Genomic DNA, 18,258 nt, shown 5'->3' on the forward strand with positions numbered 1-18,258 from the left:
AGGCAGATCGCTGTGAGTTCGAGGCCAGCCTGGTCTATAGACTGAGTTCCAGGACAGCCAAGGCTACACAGAGAAACCATGCCTCAAAAAACCCAAAAGCATTTAGAGCTTAAATTTGAACCCAGTTTTATGAAGATTCCAAAATCTCTCATTTCCCTCTACTTTTATATTCTTACCTTTGCAAAAAGGATTAAAAGAACAGGATAGTAGATAGTAGAAAAAAAAATTCCCCAAGTTGTTTTCTATGTGGCTAGGCCTACGTTGTTACAGAGACTAGACTTCCGCTTGGAACTTATGCTAATATGTGTAACTGCCTACCCAACACTGCCCCAATATGGTCTGTTTTCTTATGACAGTACAGCCTGGCTGTAAGATGCCCCCATCTTCTCTAAGCTGCTTTTTAGAGAGTTCCTAGAGTGCTGGGGGTTCCCAGTACAAGGCAGGGCTTGTTTTAATGCTTCTACTTGCCATCCCAAATATATGTATTTTAGAACTAGAAAATGGTGTCGGACAAGGCTTCTGCCTAACAGTCAGCACAGCCAACAGGATGATCAGCAGTCATGGCAGGTTTATACTTCGCAGAGATCCCACTCGAGTCCCAGGCCATTTGGCAGACTCTTGATGCCAGCTCCCAGAAGTGTGCCTCTACCCACCTGCTCAGAGTCTCCCGAGGGGCCTTAGTGCCTCCGGCTCCATGAGTGATACTGGAGTTCTTGTTGGCAGTCATGGTCATTTCGGCTCTCTGCAAACCCAGAGCCCTGCAAAGAAAACACACCTGTAAACCAAGTTTCCACGCACAGCCAGGGCACTTCAAATACCTTCCGGGGAGGTCCACCATGGCCAGATGGGTTCCCCGTGTCCCATTAAGTGCTTGGATATAGCTTTGTGCAAACAGGAACGAAAGAAGCAGCAGTCCCAGAAGCTCTGCCAGGCCAGCTCTCAGGGTCCTCAGGGAGCTCAATGGGGAAAGAATTAACTTGCCACATGTTAGCTTTTGAGTGCTCGTGGCTGCTAAGATTATAGTAACTATCACCGCCCATCAATGATATTCTCAAATATACTCTACTTCTTTCAGGATAGGCCTTCAGGAAGGGGTAGATTGTGTGAAAAGACTAGAAACTGAAATATATATATAAATATATTTTTTTTAAGATTTACTTATTATGTATATAGTGAGCATTAGATCTCATTATAGATGGTTGTGAGCCACCATGTGGTTGCTGGGGACTGAACTCAGGACCCCTGGAAGAGCAGACAGTGCTCTTATCCACCGAGCCATCTCTCCAGTCCCCTGAATTATATTTTAAAACATGATAAAACACATCACTTCTTTCCCTGATGAATCTCTAGTGTGAGGAGAGATGGCCTCACTGCTCTAGAATGTTTTTCTGTAGTTGTAATATGAACAGAGAGACAACTAGTGAAAGGAAAAAAAATGAAGCTCACTCTGATACCTGGGGGTGAAATTTAAAAAAATAAAAATCCTGGGATGATGCAACAAAGAGAGGAACAGGCAGGCCCAAGCTCTCCTCTTTATTATCAAAATACATCAGACCCCACACTTGCCTTCACTGTGATGTTACCCTTTCTTCCAACCTTTTTTTTTTAATTAGTTATTTATTTATTATGTATACAGTGTTTTGGCTGCATGTACACCCACACTCTATAAGAGGGCACCAAATCTCATTATAGATGGTTGTGAGCCGCCATGAAGTTGCTGGGTACTGAACTCAGGATCTTTGGAAGAGCAGTCAGTGCTCTCAACCTCTGAGCCATCTCTCCAGCCCTCTTCCAACCTTTTCTCACTGCATCAGAAATAACGTTTCTGATGTCTTTGTCTCCATTTGCAGAAACTGTAGCAATCTAAGCAGTTTCTTCAGAGATCGCCACAGGGTTAGATGGTTTCTGAAGTTCAGCAATTAAAGCATCCACAGCGACACCACCTGTCTACAGAATTCTACTGGGTTAGCCCCTTTGCTGACCTTCTCAAAGCCCTCCTAGGCAACAGAACGTGCCAGAACAGTAGCAGTGGTAGTGCCATCCCCAGCCTCCTCACTTGTGTGATTGACAACATCCTGAGTAAGTTTAGCTCTGATATCTTTCTATTTATCCTTTAAATCAATTGACAGTGACCCCCAATCTCTTGTTGCTTTGAGACTTCCTCAGCTCCGTTCAATAATCACTGTTCTTCCCTTTGGACCCATTGTAACAGCTACAGCATTGACGAAAAATTCTACACCATGAACCATTAAGGCATCCGCTCCAAATTTCACATCTTTAGCATAGGCCCAAGTGAGATGAGGAGCCAGTGCCCAGGACACTGGTCTCCTCTGGAAAAGGACTGTGGGTAGTTGAAGCATTTGTGCAGGGCGGTAGCACACGGTGAGGCAGGCCATCGGCAGGGAGTGAGGGCTACTTTATTTCCTCTTATCTGTGTGCATGTGTGTTGGGGTGAGACACATGTGCCATGAGTGCACATACAGGGTGGAGACAGCCTGTAGAGTCTGTTCTCTCCGTCTGCCATGTGGGTCTACGGAATCAAACAAGCCACAGTGCTTGGCGGCAAGCACCTTAACCCACTGAGCCACCTTGCTGGCCCCCTCCCCCCCGCTACACTGTTAGCTGGGTATTTTGGGGTTAAGGACAAAAAGGTACTGAGTGAAAATGCCCAACAGAAGCAAGATGACAAGCTGGTTTGCTGTCCGAAGGTCAGCCATCTATAAATGGCAAAGCCCAGGCAGAAACAATGTAATTGGAAAACAAAATCCTTCAATTAGTATGCCACCAATCACCAGCTTCTCCAAAACCTAACTCCAATAAACTTCAAACAACTGTGTGAAGAGTTTTAAGTCAGGGAAATACCACAGTAAAGCACTACTGGAATTTCCTAGGCACGTAAGAGACAGTGGGAATATACCAGACACAATTAGCAAACGGCACCCAACCCTGCCCATCATCTGCTGGTTGTGTGACCTTGCACAAGTGACTTCCAGAGGCTGGCTTTCTCAATAAAACAGCCATGAAAACAGCATGCCCTTTCCCCAGACACAGAGATGCTTAACAAAAGGCTTTTCTTCCAGATCATGCTTCTCCCAGCTCCTGAGCCCGCGTCACTTTTTCACAATCCCTGGCACTGCCGTTCAGTTGATTTTTACTACCTATGCCAGGCACTGACTATGTACCTACAATATAAAACTATGTACTTACAATATAAAGACGGTAAGATGTACCTGCCTTTGGCAGTGCTGTCAAGGGCGAGAAGCTGGTAAAAACTGAACATCAGAAAGGCCTCTAGCTGACAAGTTTTATGTCAACTTGACTCAAGCTAGAGTCATTTTGGAAGAGAGGACCTCAATTGAGAAAATTCCCCTGCCAGACTGGCCTATGGGCGAACGTGTGGTGCGTTTTCTTAACTGATGATTGACGTGGGCGGGCCCAGCCCACTGTGGGCAGTGCCATCTCTATGCTGGTAGCTGTGGGTACTGTAAGAAAGCAGACTGAGGCACACATAGGAGCAAGGCAGCGTGACGCACTCTTGCCATGGCTTCTGCATCAGCTCCTGCCTCCAGGTTCTCGCTTTTTTGAGCTCCTCCCCGACGGCCTGATTAAACTGTGATACACAAGTGTAAGCAAAATAAGCCCTTTCCTCCCCAACTTACTCTCGGTTATGGAGTTTCATCACAGCAACAGAAACCCTAACTAAGGCTCATATGCCTTAATTTGTTTGTTACTCACAGGAAACAAATTTAGAGAAAGAAACAAAACCAAAAAACTAGAGGTGTGTTTACCAGGATACATGCCGCTAGATCCCTTCTGCAATTATGAGCACTTCACATATATTAAACCATTTAATCCTTTGGACATTCCTGTTAAGTAGGTATTACTATTACTACCATTATTTACCTTTTATTAACCATACCAAGATACAGAGCAGGGAACAAGCCAGCCAAATCATACAGCTAGAAAGTGGAAGTCAGGAATCGGGGCCTATGTGACCTACACTGGGCCCCAGCTCCAAGCTAGGGCTCCGTTTTGCCTCCCGGAATCTTTATTTCAATTTCCCCCACTTTGGTTTTTCGAGACAGGGTCTCTCTGTGTAGCCTTGGCTGTCCTTGAACTCACAGAGATCCGCCTGCCTCTGCCTCCCAAGTGCTGGGATTAAAGGCGTGCGCCACCACGCCCAGCTTTTAATTCAATTCTTATCATTCTACAAGGTAGGAATAATACATCTTTATATTTCCAATTAGGAAATTTAGCTCCAGGGTAATTAAGTGACTTCCGAAATGACTAGATTTCCCTGTCTACTTTTTAAAATATTTATGAGGGGCTTATTAAACAAACAAATAAACAAAAAACGCCAAAGGGTACTCGGTTCTATCTCTACCACCTAAATGGGAACCTGTAGGGATGAGCCCAGGAAATTGCATTTCTTTTTTAAAAATATATTTTATTAATTTATTCATCTTATATCCAATTGTTTTTTAATATTTTATTAATTTATTCATATTACATCTCAATTGTTATCCCATCCCTTGTATCCTCCCATTCCTCCCTCCCTCCCGCTTTCCCCCTACTCCCTTCCCCTATGTCTGTGACTGAGGGAGACTTCCTCCTCCGTATATGCTCATAGGGTATCAAGTCTCTTCTTGGTAGCCTGCTGTCCTTCCTCTGAGTGCCACCAGGCCTCCCCATGCAGGGGACGTGGTCAAATATGGGGCACCAGAGTTTGTGTGAAAGTCAGTCCCCACTCTCTACTCAACTGTGGAGAATGTCCTGTCCATTGGCTAGATCTGGGTAGAGGTTCGAAGTTTACTGCACATATTGTCCTTGGCTGGTGCCATAGTTTGAGCAGGACCCCTGGGCCCATATCTGTCCATCATAAATGTTCTTCTTGTAGGTTTCTAGGACCTCTGGATCCTTCTATTTCCCTATTTATTCTCCCATGCTTCTCTCACCTAGAGGAATATCGAATGGTTGACAAACACTTAAAGAAATGCTCAACGTTCTTAGTCATCAGGGAAATGCAAATCAAAACAACTCTGAGATTCCATCTTACACCCTTCAGAATGGCTAAGATCAAAAATTCAAGCTACACCACATGCTGGCGAGGATGTGGAGAGAGAGGAACACTCCTTCATTGCTGGTGGGAATGCAAACTAGTACAGCCACTTTGGAAATCTATTTGGAGCTATCTCAGAAAAATGGGAATAGGGCTTCCTCAAGACCCAGCGATTCCACTCCTTGGAATATACCCAGAAGATGCTCCAGCACACAGCAAGAAAATTTGCTCAACCATGTTCATAGCAGCCTTATTCATAATAGCCAGAACACGGAAACAGCTTAAATATCCCTCAGTAGAAGAATGGATAAAGAAACTGTGGTACATTTACACTATGGAATACTACTCAGCTATTAAAAACAAGGAATTCCTGAAATTTGTGGACAAATGGATTGAACTAGAAATGATCAGAATGAGTGAGTTAACCCAGAAGCAGAAAGACTCAAATGGTATATCCTCACTTATATCTAGACACTAGCCTAAGGGGCATGTCCCATGAAAGTCTTCACTTACCAGGAAAGTGGGACAGAGGGAAATTACATTTCTAATAAGCATTTTAGGCTGGTCTTAGGCTACATGAGACAACGTGTGTCCTAAGACATGGTGAAGTCTCAGAAAGATCTGAGGTCACTACTCACTCTTCCCAAGAGTTTGCTCAGCTGTGATCAAAGAGAAGATGGACACCTGTTTCCTCCTCCAGAACCCATAGCTTCTTCCATCCTGAACGGAACCCCTGGCGCGCGGCAAAGGGACACGTACGCAACTGGGCTTCATGCAAGCTCTAGCCACGCCCCAGCTAACGGCTTCCTCAGCCAACTGCACTCCTTTTACTTTAAACCAGTGCTTCCTGCCATCCACCCTAGCAGCTAGACGCTTCTTTCCTTGCTTTGTCCCCACTTCGAAACCGCTGGAGAGAGCAGCTTGAACTGGGGCCACAGATCGACCCAAGAGCAAAGCCAAGTCTCATCCAGGCTTCCCTCTATTTTTAAATAACCCATATTAGCTGTCAAATACTTAAAAAGCTGAGTGCCAATAATAATTGAAGCTCTGCCTTCTCTTAAAAATTAGAAATTCTGTCAAAACAATTGACATTCTGTGTAACGTAGCTGTCTGCAGCTGGTGCAGGCAGCCCACTTTAACTGCTCTCCATGTCAGCACTGACATCCTAGCCCTCGGCCTCCACCTGGGCGGCCTCCCCAGGCGGCAGGTGAGTGTACAGGTCTGGGTCTGCATCTCAGCAGGAGCACTAAGAATGTGGGCCACAGCACACGCCACCCAGACCGTCTCAGATGCTGGGGCGTGAGTGGCGTGGGAAGGACACACACAAGGAGGTGCACGGCACAGCTTCTTGGCTGCTGGAAATCCCCGGACCTTCTGGAAGATTCCTACTTTTGCCCAACTTGGCTTTCAACAGGTAATACAATTTAACCTGATCCATAATCCAAAAGGAATCTCCGAAATTCAAGAGGGAGCCGGTGAGGTGGCTCAGCAGGTCAATGTACCTGTACTTGAGTCTGATGACCTGAGTTCAATGTCTGGAACTCACAAAGGTTGAAAGGAGAAAGGCAATTCCTGAAAGCTGTCATCTCCACACACAAGACATCATATAGGAGCGCGCACACGCACATACACACACACACACACACACACACACACACACACACACACACACACACACGATGATGATGATGATGATGATGTTACTCTCTGAAGGGAGATCTTTCTCAGAGACATTCATTCAACCCTCTGAGAAGGAACAAAAACAACCAATGTCCCCCACTAGGTTAACGTCCCTTTGGTATCGTCCTGCAGACATAGCTGTGCATGCAGCCTGACTCGCAGAACCCTGAGAATGGAAAAGAAAAGAGGCAAGCACGGAAGGGAACGCCTCCCCTCCCGCTGGCGTTAGAACTCCCACTCACAGGATACAGGAGCTGCCCTTCGCTGCTCTCTTCTCTTTAGCAGTAAGAAGTCAAGACACCTGACAACTCCAGGAGACAGCTCGGGGGGGGGGGGGGGGGTAGGGTACAGCACTCGGTGCCCAAGCATGAGGACTTGATTCTGAAGCCCCGGGACTTATGTAAAAGCTGGGCACAGGGAGCCATTCCTCTAACCCCCACTGCTGAGGAGGCAGGAACAGAAGGGTCCCTGGGACTTGCTGTCCAGCGAGTCATCAAGCTCCAGGCTCAGTGAGGGACCCTGACTCAGAAAAAATAAGATGGAAAGTTGAGAGCACTCAACTTTGACCTCTGGCTCGATGTTTACATATACTTATGTGCATACACACAGAAATAAAAGATTTTTTAAAAAGACATCTAACAAAGGAAGCCTCTGAAGCACGGGAGAAGTTCTACCAACACCTTCCTTTCTCTAATTTCCTACAGTCAGTTTGTGTGACAGTTACAGCTTTAAGCAACAGCACAAAGAGACAGAAAAGACAGCAAAGGAACCTGAGCTCTCACATGTGGTTTAAGAACTTGATTACAGCCAGGACACTGCAACCAACATAACTACAGGACAGTCACCAGACAGCATGCAGGTAAGTCTGAGCCCAGAGCCCAGAGCCCAGCGCCCAGCGCCCAGCGCCCAGCGCCCTGAGCCCTGAGCCCTGAGCCCTGAGCCCTGAGCCCTGAGCCCTGAGCCCTGAGCCCTGAGCCCTGAGCCCAGAGCCCACTCATCATGCCACAAAACATGCATCCTGACCCTCTGTGCCTACTTACCAACTATGTCCTAATCCACAGGCTTTGACCAACAAGAAAGAGGAACACTCCAGCAGCTTCCCAAGGAGGCCCCCTAGCCTTTCATAGTTTCCCTAAGAGTTCTACCAATTAACATTGGAACACTTGCTGGGCATGCCTTTAATTCTGGTAGAGGCAGGCATGTCTCTGAGTTCAAGGGCTACCTGGTGTACAGAGCAAGTTCCAAGACAGGCAGGGCTACACAGAAAAAAACCTTTTTAAAAAAAAAAAACAAACCAAACCAAACCCATACAGAACTCCTTTTGGAAGAGGCTTAGCAAACAGCTGAACCAGGACTTCACCGTCTGCTGGATCTCCACACAATCAGCCGTTCAGGAAGCAAGGAAGATCCCTGCTAAATTCCCTGTGGGAAAGCTCTCCTCCTGGAAAAAGGCTATGCACATCTCTTCCTGTCTTCTCTCCCAGAGAACCCTCTGCCTCGTTCTGAGAAAGATAAAGAGAATCCTTGAGACTTGAAAACTCCTCTTCTTGGGGCCTGAATCTTCAGCCATGCCCCCTTCTACAACATCTTCACACAGGGAAGGTCAACATTAGGACAGGTCTTTGGCTGTGCTAGGCCTAGAAACAAGCAAGGAAAGCTGGAGTAAGTGGGTATAGCAGGATGGGTGGGAGGGCATGAAACACGTAAGAAAGGGCACCAGGAAGACTCCTCAATAACTGAGACAGTCCCTTCCAGATCAGAAGACCCCTTTCTCCTTCACTGTCCACATACCTGCGCCTTGCATCTCTTCCCCAGTGCAGAGAGCTATAGAGGTAGAAAGGCCCCAGGGCTTGCTGGCTAGGAGGTTAAAGGATTGCCAGGGGTTTTTACAGGCTGCAACAGGGCCAGAAAGCCAGCCCAGGAAAGGATGGCTTTGTTGTTCTTCTTCTTGTTGTTGAATTAGAAAATAAAAAGAACGCTTTGCAGTCCACTTGTCACTCCTACATCACTTTCCCAGCTTCCTCCTCAAAGAAAGCCCTTTACATTTAGATTTTCAACCTTAAGCAATTTTCAGTCCTCCTTCCTGCCAGATGGCTCTTTTCCACGGAGCACAGATTCTGTAGATTTTTTAAGCTGAAGTTAAATACTTCCCGAAAGCCTGAACTGGGTTGAAGTGATCATGAGGCAATTCTAGGCCAAAAGAAATCTTTTCAGTGCCAAAATAGTTTCAAAACCCTTCATACAGCTGTTGCTGCCAGTCTGGACACAGCCACTGGCAAGACAACTGAGCCCACACTGTCTAGTGACTTGTCACCACTGCGGGAAAGAAAACAGAATGAGGGCTTGTACTGCAAACTCTGCTCTGAGGGACTCACCACACTGCCTTCCTTCTCGTGGGCAAGAGGAAGGCAGCAGGTCCATAATCAGGACAGTGATGCACAGGCCGCAGTCCTAATCCGAGTCAGTGTCTTTCCTAGGGCAGCCACATCAGACTACAAAAAAAAAAAATGCCATTCCCTGCAAATGCCAGGAATGCTGATGCTGCCAAGCTTTTACTCAGCCAAGTCCTTCTCTCTGGCATGTCCTCTGTCCCCATTCTTCCTTAAACAGCCAGGCCAGATGTCAACCTCTTTCTGAAGCCTTCCCTATCCGCGAAGTCCTGACCTCACGCTCTCCCATCTAGCTGAGTTTAAGCTGACTGGTGGCAAGAGGCCTCCCCTGCCTTTGAAAGGCGTCCGAATCCCCATTATGCCTATGACCTCATTTCAGCTACCCTTCCCCGCCCCCCATTTTCTCCCTCCAGCTACACTGCCTCCTTATTATGTCCTTAAACATGCCCAGCACATTCCTATGGTGGGACCTTCACACCTTTGCTAACTACATCACATTCTTCAACAAGCCTGTTCTCCCCGCGCCTCCACGTCTTTGGCGAGACGCCATCTACTCGATGGCGCTTCCCTGAACACACTCTGCAGCATTAAACCTCTCTTGCTGCCCCCTCAGCACCCCACTTTGTCTTTTCTAGTTTCCTCTGCAGCACTTGCCGTCACCCTACACACCCATTTTCTATTTTTATGTATGTAAGTTTTTATAACCCCAGGCTTCCCTCCCCCCTTTGGTCTTTGCTTACTGCTCCTTCTCCAGTGTCTATGCTACCACCTCAGTACGGCCACCCTCGGATAAGGCAGGCAGCGTTGAGCGCCATGACTCATGTCCATCTCTTAGGACAGGACACGCATCCCAGCCTTCCCAGGACGTATACTACCTACCTGACCAACCAGACCCATAGAGAACACTCACGAGGGCCCATGCCTTCTGAACACCACAGACACTGCTGGCAGAAGAGGATTTACCCAAGAACTCAACCACACTTGCTCTTTGAAAAGACTTTCCAGACTATAAAGCACACAGGACTTTTGGCTGGGCGTCCTTCCTCATGACTAGTGTTTGGAACACCACGGGCCAGTCCTCCACGCCACACTATAACTCTCAACCTACAGAAACCCCTGCAGGTGTGGAAGAACTTTACGCTTATCAAAAGGGAGTACAGGTTGAAATAAGTTAGTAGGAGAAAATAGAAAAAGGCATGAGCATGGAGAGCTTCCACTGTGCCCATTGAAGGTGTCTTCCCAGCTCCTACACACGCTCTGGCTCCTGCTCCTGAGCCCCTCATCCTGCCTGCAACAGGCAAGTGCAGACGCTGCAGAAGGAATGAGCCAGGACAGAGTGCTTCCTTCAGGAGGTGCAGTGTGAGGAGGACCGCAAGGAGAGGAACCGGGACTAACAGAAGCCCAGAGACCTTGGGAAGCATGGCGTTCTCAAACGGGACAGAGAGTGAAAGCCACAACTGAAAACAATGGTGAGTTAGACTGCATTAAATAAGATCTTTGTTCATTTAAAAACTGCCATTTATAGAGGAGAAAAAAAAGCCACAGAATAAAAGATGGCCCATGTTTGTGTGTGTGTTTATATGTCCCAGTGACCTTCCTACAGCAGCCAGACCCATGAAGAACACTCAAAGGAGACCATGTATATGTATGTGTGTCTGTGTATGTATGTATGTATGTATGTATGTATGTATGTATGTATGTATCAAAGGACTCATATTTAGGCTATATAAATAACTCTAACAAATCAACTAAAAAAAAAAAGAAAACAGAAAAGATAATCAGGAAAATTGGAACAAAAAAACTAGGTCAGATGCTTCACTAAAGATTACACACAACTGGCTAAGAAATATATGGAAAGATAGCCAATTTCATTAATCACCATGGAATTGAAATTATAATCATAATATAATATGATTAACATACTATACTCATGAGAAGGGATATAATAAAGTACTTGCACATGTGCGTGTACAAGTGAGTTGATGCATACACATGACCACTATCAGAAGAATGGAGAGTAAATTATGGAATATTACATAATGGAATACTATATAGTAATGGGAATGTATTATAGGTACTCATAATATGAATAGATCTTTGAAATATTATCAATACAAAGTCACTGAGAGTATATCCTGCATAATTCTGTATGTGGAAAGTACAAAAACAGCCTAATAATTTATGCTGGGGCATGCTGGGTGGTGGGGGCGCATGTCTTTAATCCCAGCAGAGGCAGGTGGATTTCTGTGAGTTTGAGGCCAGCATATTCTACAGAACAAGTTCCAAAACAGCCAAAGCTACACAGAGTTAATTCTGTCTCAAAACAAACAAACAAACAAACAAAAACCAAACCATAACAATAACAACAAAATTCATGCTGGGACTAGAGAGATGGCTCAGCTGTTAAAAGCATTCGTTGCCTTTGCTGCGGAAGGCCTGGCTTTGGTTCTCAGTACCCAGACGGTGGCACGTGACCACCCGCAACTAGTTCCAGGGCATCTGACACCTTCTCTTTGCTTCCACCATCACGTATACATACTTGCAGGCAAAGCACTCACATACGTAAGATAAATCTGAAAAAGTTGAAAAATTAAAAAGTCTATGCTATCAGAAGTCAAGAGACTGAGGTACCCGCGGGGATATAACCCCACAGGGACACTGAGGAGGCAGCTCTGAGATGCTGGTAATGTTCTAGTAGTAGTTACAGGGGTTCATTTGTAAAACTCTGTTGGACCTGGATACATACAGAATGTTATATACATATGATATTTTGTAAGTGTATTTTTACATAACAAACAAAACAGAGCTCAGCAACTCTGGAATATTATTCTACAGAGCAGTATTATCAAGCAATGATAAAGGGCCAAGTATGGTGGCATGTATCTGTAACCTCAAAACTTGGAAGGCTGAGACAGCACTTTTTCTTAGAACAGTCTGGATGACACAGTGAGACCCTATCACAAAATACTTTTAAAAGTTTGGTGATAAATAGGGATTTTTGTGTGTGTGTGTGTGTGGTTGTTGCTGCTGTTACTGTTTTGCTTGTTTGTTTGTTGACATAGGGTTGCTATGTAGCCCTGGCTGTCCTGGAACTCACTCTGTGAACCAGGCTGACCTCAAACTCACAGAGATCCTCCTGCCTCTGCCTTCAGAGTGCGGGGATTAAAGGTGTGGGCTGTCATGCCTGGCTCTGTGATGTAGATCAATTGAAGAACACTTCCCTCTCATGTCTGTGGCCATGGGTTGAATCCCCAGGACCACCCAAAAACATTTTTTAGGTTGTAGTAAGGAATAATTTTGGGGGGGCTGGAGAGATGGCTCAACAGTTAAGAGCACTGACTATTCTTCCAGAGGTCCTGAGTTCAATTCCCAGCAACCACACGGTGGCTCATAACCATCTATAATGTGATCTGATGTCCTCTTCTGGTGTGTAGGTGTAGAGCACTTGCATACATAAAATAAAAATAATATTTTTTTTAAAGATAATTTTTCTGGGATCAGGCTGTACAGCGATTAAATAAATAAAATCTAAAAAATAATAAAACCATAAAAAGACTAATTTTCAAAATGCAACTTCCATATAGATATTAAGTCTCAACTTTAACTTACGTGTAAGTAAGCCTTTTTGTTCCTCAAATCTGGAAAGCCGGAGAAGAAAGTACACCAGGGTGGCCATGGTCTGCTGGCTCTGTGCGTGCATTTTATCCACTTAATCTCTGCACTCTGTAAGAGGTAGCTATCGGGTGTTTTTTGTTTTTTGTTGTTGTTGGTTTTTTGTTTTTTGTTTTTTCAATTTTATACTCAAAGTAAGTCGAGTTTGAAGAGGCTAATCCCTTCTGAGTTTCACTGTGAGTGGCAGAACGAGGGTCTGGAAAGATGGGAAGTCAGCTCTGTGATTGGTGATGAAGCATGTTAGGCCTCTATTCTGTTTGTCCCGTAGCAGGAAACCACCCGCCACCACCTCGTGTACACCGCTGTAGCCCAGCTCTAGCTAGATACTGGCAACAGATCTAATGCCTGGCCTTGAATTCTTGGGGTAAGAAAAATGTTTTTCTTTAGCCTATCTGGTTTAGCAGGCTTTTTAATCAACACAAAGTCAATGAAAGAGACTCATCATTTTTCCTCACCTAGAGCAGAACAGCTCACAACACAGACTCTAGTCAGAGCAGGCTTTTCCCTTACAGTGTGGTCCTTTTAGAGCCGAGACGGCAGATACAAGCAGTCTGTCTACCCGCCCGCCCGGCTTCTGAGGGCAGAGGCTGCTCAGTAGCTGCAAGTCTATAGTTCCCAAATGGTGTGCTGAGGTACCCCAAAACAACCTGCCGAACTCCTAGGTACTGCCACATTTATAAATTTGGGGGAGAAAAGAAACCCTCAACATCTGTTAGACACCACACAAGTCTGAATATCAGACCGCACTACATTCTTCTTGATGATGTCATGTCTTCGTGAAGCTGGTTTTCAGCAGTTGCTATGATAAAAAGCGAGCACCATGTGGAGAGCAGCATGGAACAGTAAATGTGGGTGGCAATGCTGGATCCGGGACCCCACACGGCATCCAGCAGATCCCATTATAAGTAACTGTGGTCATTAAAGAATGAAATAAAAATATTTTCCTTTTCAATTTATGTAGTTTTCTTTTTTCATACTGCTACTCACTTGGTTAGTATGAAGATATAGTAAAACAAAATTGCTTAAACCTAAATGCTTAATAAACAAAACCTAGCTAGATCTTTGGGTCTATGGGTATTATATTTTTTTTTAAGTTACTGAAACACTAAGACCCACAAAGTAAGCAAGTTTGGAATTCTCTGCTGCAGGTGTTTCTAAGTCTCAGTGTTAAGGAACCATAAAGGAGTTCCTGCGCAGGCACAAACCTGCCTCAGAAGCAGCAGGCAGCAACACTCGGTCTATATGCAGCATGTTCCAAGAACGGAACATCCCCACAGCCTCAAGAAAACTGGCTGCACCAGTGGCTTTCTCTCAGCCCAGGGACCATGCACATCTGCCTCAGGCTCATCCCAGGCTCCCAGGCTGCCCTCTGAAGCCCACCTCTGAATAGCTCTATTCAGCACATGTCAGCACAAAGCCAGCCCAGAAGCTAACCAGCAGGAGACTGCTACGCACTAAGATGTAGGCATTTGCAATGCCCACAAGCCAAACCATTAATCCATAGAGACAGGGTGCAACTGGAACCAAAGAGAGGGCAGTCAGGCACTGAAGGGCCAATCCAGGCTTTTTTGGGTGAAGATTTGCATAAAAATGCCCTTTTATTCGGATGCAGCTACACTCTCCCTTCCATTCTTCCCTAAAGTCACAATCCTCCCTTGTTGACATCACAGTTGTTGATATAATAGCCAACTATTGTGATGTCATAGGATTCAACTTTTGTCTGTTTGGGTCTGGGGGGTAAGGGAGACCGGGGTAGAGAATGTGACGGAAGACAAGAACAGAATATAGTTATACTAGAATTTGATTTTCCATGCTAATTTCCCTAGGAATGAAAAACAATTACTCAGAAAGGGAAAGGCAAGCCCCAGGCAGCAAGGCTGAATTGGGGATAGTTGAAGCCCAACAAAAAACTGGACACTTGGTTAAAACATGAAATTTGTGTTCAAGGGTGTGCATGCATGCGTGCGTGCGTGCGTGATGTTTCTCTTTTTGTAACTGCTGCACAGTTCTTGAGTGTGAACTTTGCAGATGACATCTTTTTCAGTGTCAAGGGGATGCATATGCCTGGATACCAACTGGGGTTTGAAGACAAGAGGACAACAGTGGGGAGATAAAAGAACGAAGCTTTTTTCTTCCAGTCTGGGCCAACTATCAAGACGTTCTAGGTCTGAACAACACTAGGATCTTCTCTTTCTACCATCTCCTCCCTGGGTGCGGGGAAAGCGGAGGAAAGCGGAAACACGGGAGCGTCCCTGGAAATCAATGTTTGGGACACTTCATTGTGTTGTGGGCTCCACACTGGCAGAGGGGCTGCCTTTATTTGTTTGGGCTGCATCCTACAGATAGTGACCAGGATGGAGAGGGCACTCGGGCCCATCACAAGGGAAATGACTAAAGGAAACAAGAATGTTTACCCTGGAGGAGAGACGGCTGGGGTGGGGAAGGCTAGTAACTGCCTTGAGGATTCAGACAGGCTCTCATGTGCAGAAAGGGAATGGGTCTTCTATGCTTCACCAGCGGGATCTCAGGCAATGAGACAACTCAGAAGCTAAAATGAAGGGAGCTTCAGATCCCCAGAGTCTCACAGACTGCAAGTTCCTTTTAGCCTCTCAGTTCTCAATTACAAACTGTGCTCTTGAGGATAAGGATCAGGATTTCTATTATAGCATGCCAGAATTTACACTAACTAAGCAGCACGTAACAAGGACCAATTAATATGAATCAAAGAAATGAATAAATGAAGTGATAACAATGACAGCAACAATCAGTTGCAGGGTTTTTTTTTTCTTTGTTTTTTTTTTTTAACCAAAACTCCATGAGGTTTCTGGGTTTGCTTTTTGTTGTTTTTGTTTTAAGGTTAATTTGATTTTTATTTTGTGTGTATGGGTCTCTTTTGCCCACATGCATGTCTGTGCACCGCATGTATGTGATGCCTATGTGGCTCCCATGTTTCTGCGTTTCTCTGCACCTAGGAAGTAGATGATGGCATTTGTCAGACAAAGCATTTTAACAGCTGGGTCATCCTGGAACCAAAAGGCAATGCAGGAAAAGGCAGTGGATTTCTTGAATCTGGATTATAGATGGTTGTGAACTAGCACCTGGGTGCAACTTTTGACAGCTGAGCCAATTCTCCAGCCCCTCCTTCATCATCACCATCACCATCAGTATCAGTATCACCATCGTTATTATTTTGTTTTTGAGGCAGAGTTTCTCTGTGTAGCCTTAGATGTACTGGAACTCTCTCTGTAGACAAAGCTAGCCTTGAACTCACAGAGATCCACCTGCCTCTGTCTCCCAAGTGCTGGAATTAAAAACATGTGCCACTACCGTGCCCAGTCATAATTATTTTTTGAACCCCACACTGTTACTAGAATTTATGAATCAGACTGCCTTCTACTCTACCAGAAATCAGGTGACAGAATTCTAAAGAGAGCACATAAACCATCACCAGTCTCCATACTTTAGGTTTCTGTATTGGCTACTCACCTCCTAGCTATTAGAGCTGTTTAGGTATCAGTTAAATCCTGAACCTCAACAGAAAGCTTATATGCACTTAGGTTTCTAGCTACCATTTTAGAGTGTCCATACGCTTCCAAGGTCCTTCCATCCCTTCATCCAGAGAGTCCTCATCACCGATCAGATATACAGCGCTAAACACCAAGAAAATCCCACAGGCTATCGACACTCTCTCTTGAGTTTCAGGCCTTGTTGTCAATGATTTATAAACTACTGTATGTTATCAGGGATTCCCAAAAGCACTTGAAAGAGCCCATCTAGAAACACTAGACTTGGGCCTCTCATCACAAAGGCACTATATAAACCAGGTGTGGTAGGGCAGAGCATCTTATAATTCCGTATTTAGGAGGAGCTGCAGAAGAGTCAAAAGAATCCTGACTCAAAACACACAAATGTGCGCACGCGCACACACGCGCGCTAACAACCCTTCGTACACATGGTTTATAAACTCTTCTGGACCTTTGGCAACCAGATTCAGTAGCTGAAGAACAGCAGCCAATGGCCACAGCTTGTGTTTTGCCAACATTGCTAATTTCTCTGTGGAAAACCTGGGGAATGGGCCTCCCCTCCCCTGCCCACCCGACTTCTCTGGGCTGTCCAGCACGCTCACCAAGCTGTTCCCAGCGTACTGGAAGCCACTCAAATCACAACTGGCTCGTGTCCCTGCTCTTTGAAATAAGGTATGACATGTGTCTAAGCTCTTGTATATTTTCATATTTGTAGCCGACAATTAGGCATTCTTGAGGGATGTAGCTGACCTATAATTATTCACCCAGAAATCACGGTCAACTCAGACAACTCTCAGGCCTAGCAGCAGGATGAGTGTGAGTACACACCCCATGAGAGAGACTATTTGGAGGCTCTACAAAGGCCCAGAGCAACCTGAAGGTCCACCACGCTGTCCCTCCTTGGCTGCTCCCTGGCAACATCCCCCACCCCACCCCTGGTTCTCCCTCCCCACGGCAGGCTCATCACAGAGCACACGCCATGGCCAAGTATGGACACAACCGTGTGCCAGGGCTAGCAGTGGACCACTCTGTTGGATACAACCTCCAATATCAAGGAAATATCAAAGCAAAGCAACTTGCTAAACATACACATTTCTTACCAAAACCAACCAACCAAACAAAAACTTTGTCACAATCAACAACCCATAAAATCTGTAACCAGCTGTGTGCAGCTAGGATCCGGGACCTGACACAATCCTCCTGACAGCCTTTTTGCTCATTTGGTCTCATTTTTCCCAAGGAGCCAAGAGAACAAAGCTCTCATGCAACTTTCCACTATCCTACAACCTTCCTGGCTGGGAAGAAAAGGCTGGTTTAATACAGGGGTTGTTGGGGAACACGACCCAAAAAAAAAAAAAACCTGCCTCAAGCAACACTTTACACATTTTGACTCCAACAAAAATTCCTTTCTTAGTTATTTTTAAATGGCAACTCAAATCCTGTTTTTCAATGTCAGCAAAATTCTACCCCTAGCCAGCCTTGAGCAGCTGCGAAACAAGACGGCCCACACCACAAAGCACTGAGCACAAGCCGATAGCTAGGCAAGTTTCCCTTTGCTGATGCTGGCTCTAAAGGACTTCAGAGGACTGTGGTTAACTGGAAAGAGAGAAGGTATTTTTAAAAGAAAGCCTCTTGTGCTATCAAGCTACTGACACAATGGTGCTCAACAGAATTAAAATTTCCCTAGGAATCCTATGATAACAGGACGGCAAAGCAGGAGCCCTGGTGCCAGCCAGAGGAAGTTGTCATACAACTCTGACAACTTATCTGACAGAAAAGGGGGGGAGGAGACATGGGAGGGTCCCTGATGGATGGTTGTGCCTTGTCCAGGACTGCTTAATTATGCCTATCTACTGTTTAAACCTAAGCCTCATTTCAGTACCCCTAAGATGGCCACTGTACCCCTTGTTTCTCTTTCCAGTGGCCACGTGGG

At 45.5% G+C, this 18,258-nt stretch overlaps 1 protein-coding gene across 7 annotated transcripts in view; it reads right to left on the reverse strand.

Annotated features, from left to right (window-relative positions):
- DENND2B (DENN domain containing 2B) overlaps window positions 1-18,258 on the reverse strand; it is a 185,560-nt gene that overhangs the window by 50,406 nt on the left and 116,896 nt on the right. For all 7 annotated transcript variants that reach the window (XM_084772510.1, XM_084772507.1, XM_084772509.1 and 4 more), the window contains one exon: window positions 654-758. In XM_084772510.1, the coding sequence (XP_084628636.1) occupies window positions 654-733 (80 nt within the window). In that variant the 5' untranslated portion in view covers window positions 734-758. The remainder of the gene's footprint in view (window positions 1-653; window positions 759-18,258) is intronic.

Source organism: Acomys minous (genome assembly GCF_964271855.1).
Source record: "Acomys minous genome assembly, chromosome: 2".
Classification (NCBI taxonomy): Eukaryota; Metazoa; Chordata; class Mammalia; order Rodentia; family Muridae; genus Acomys; species Acomys minous.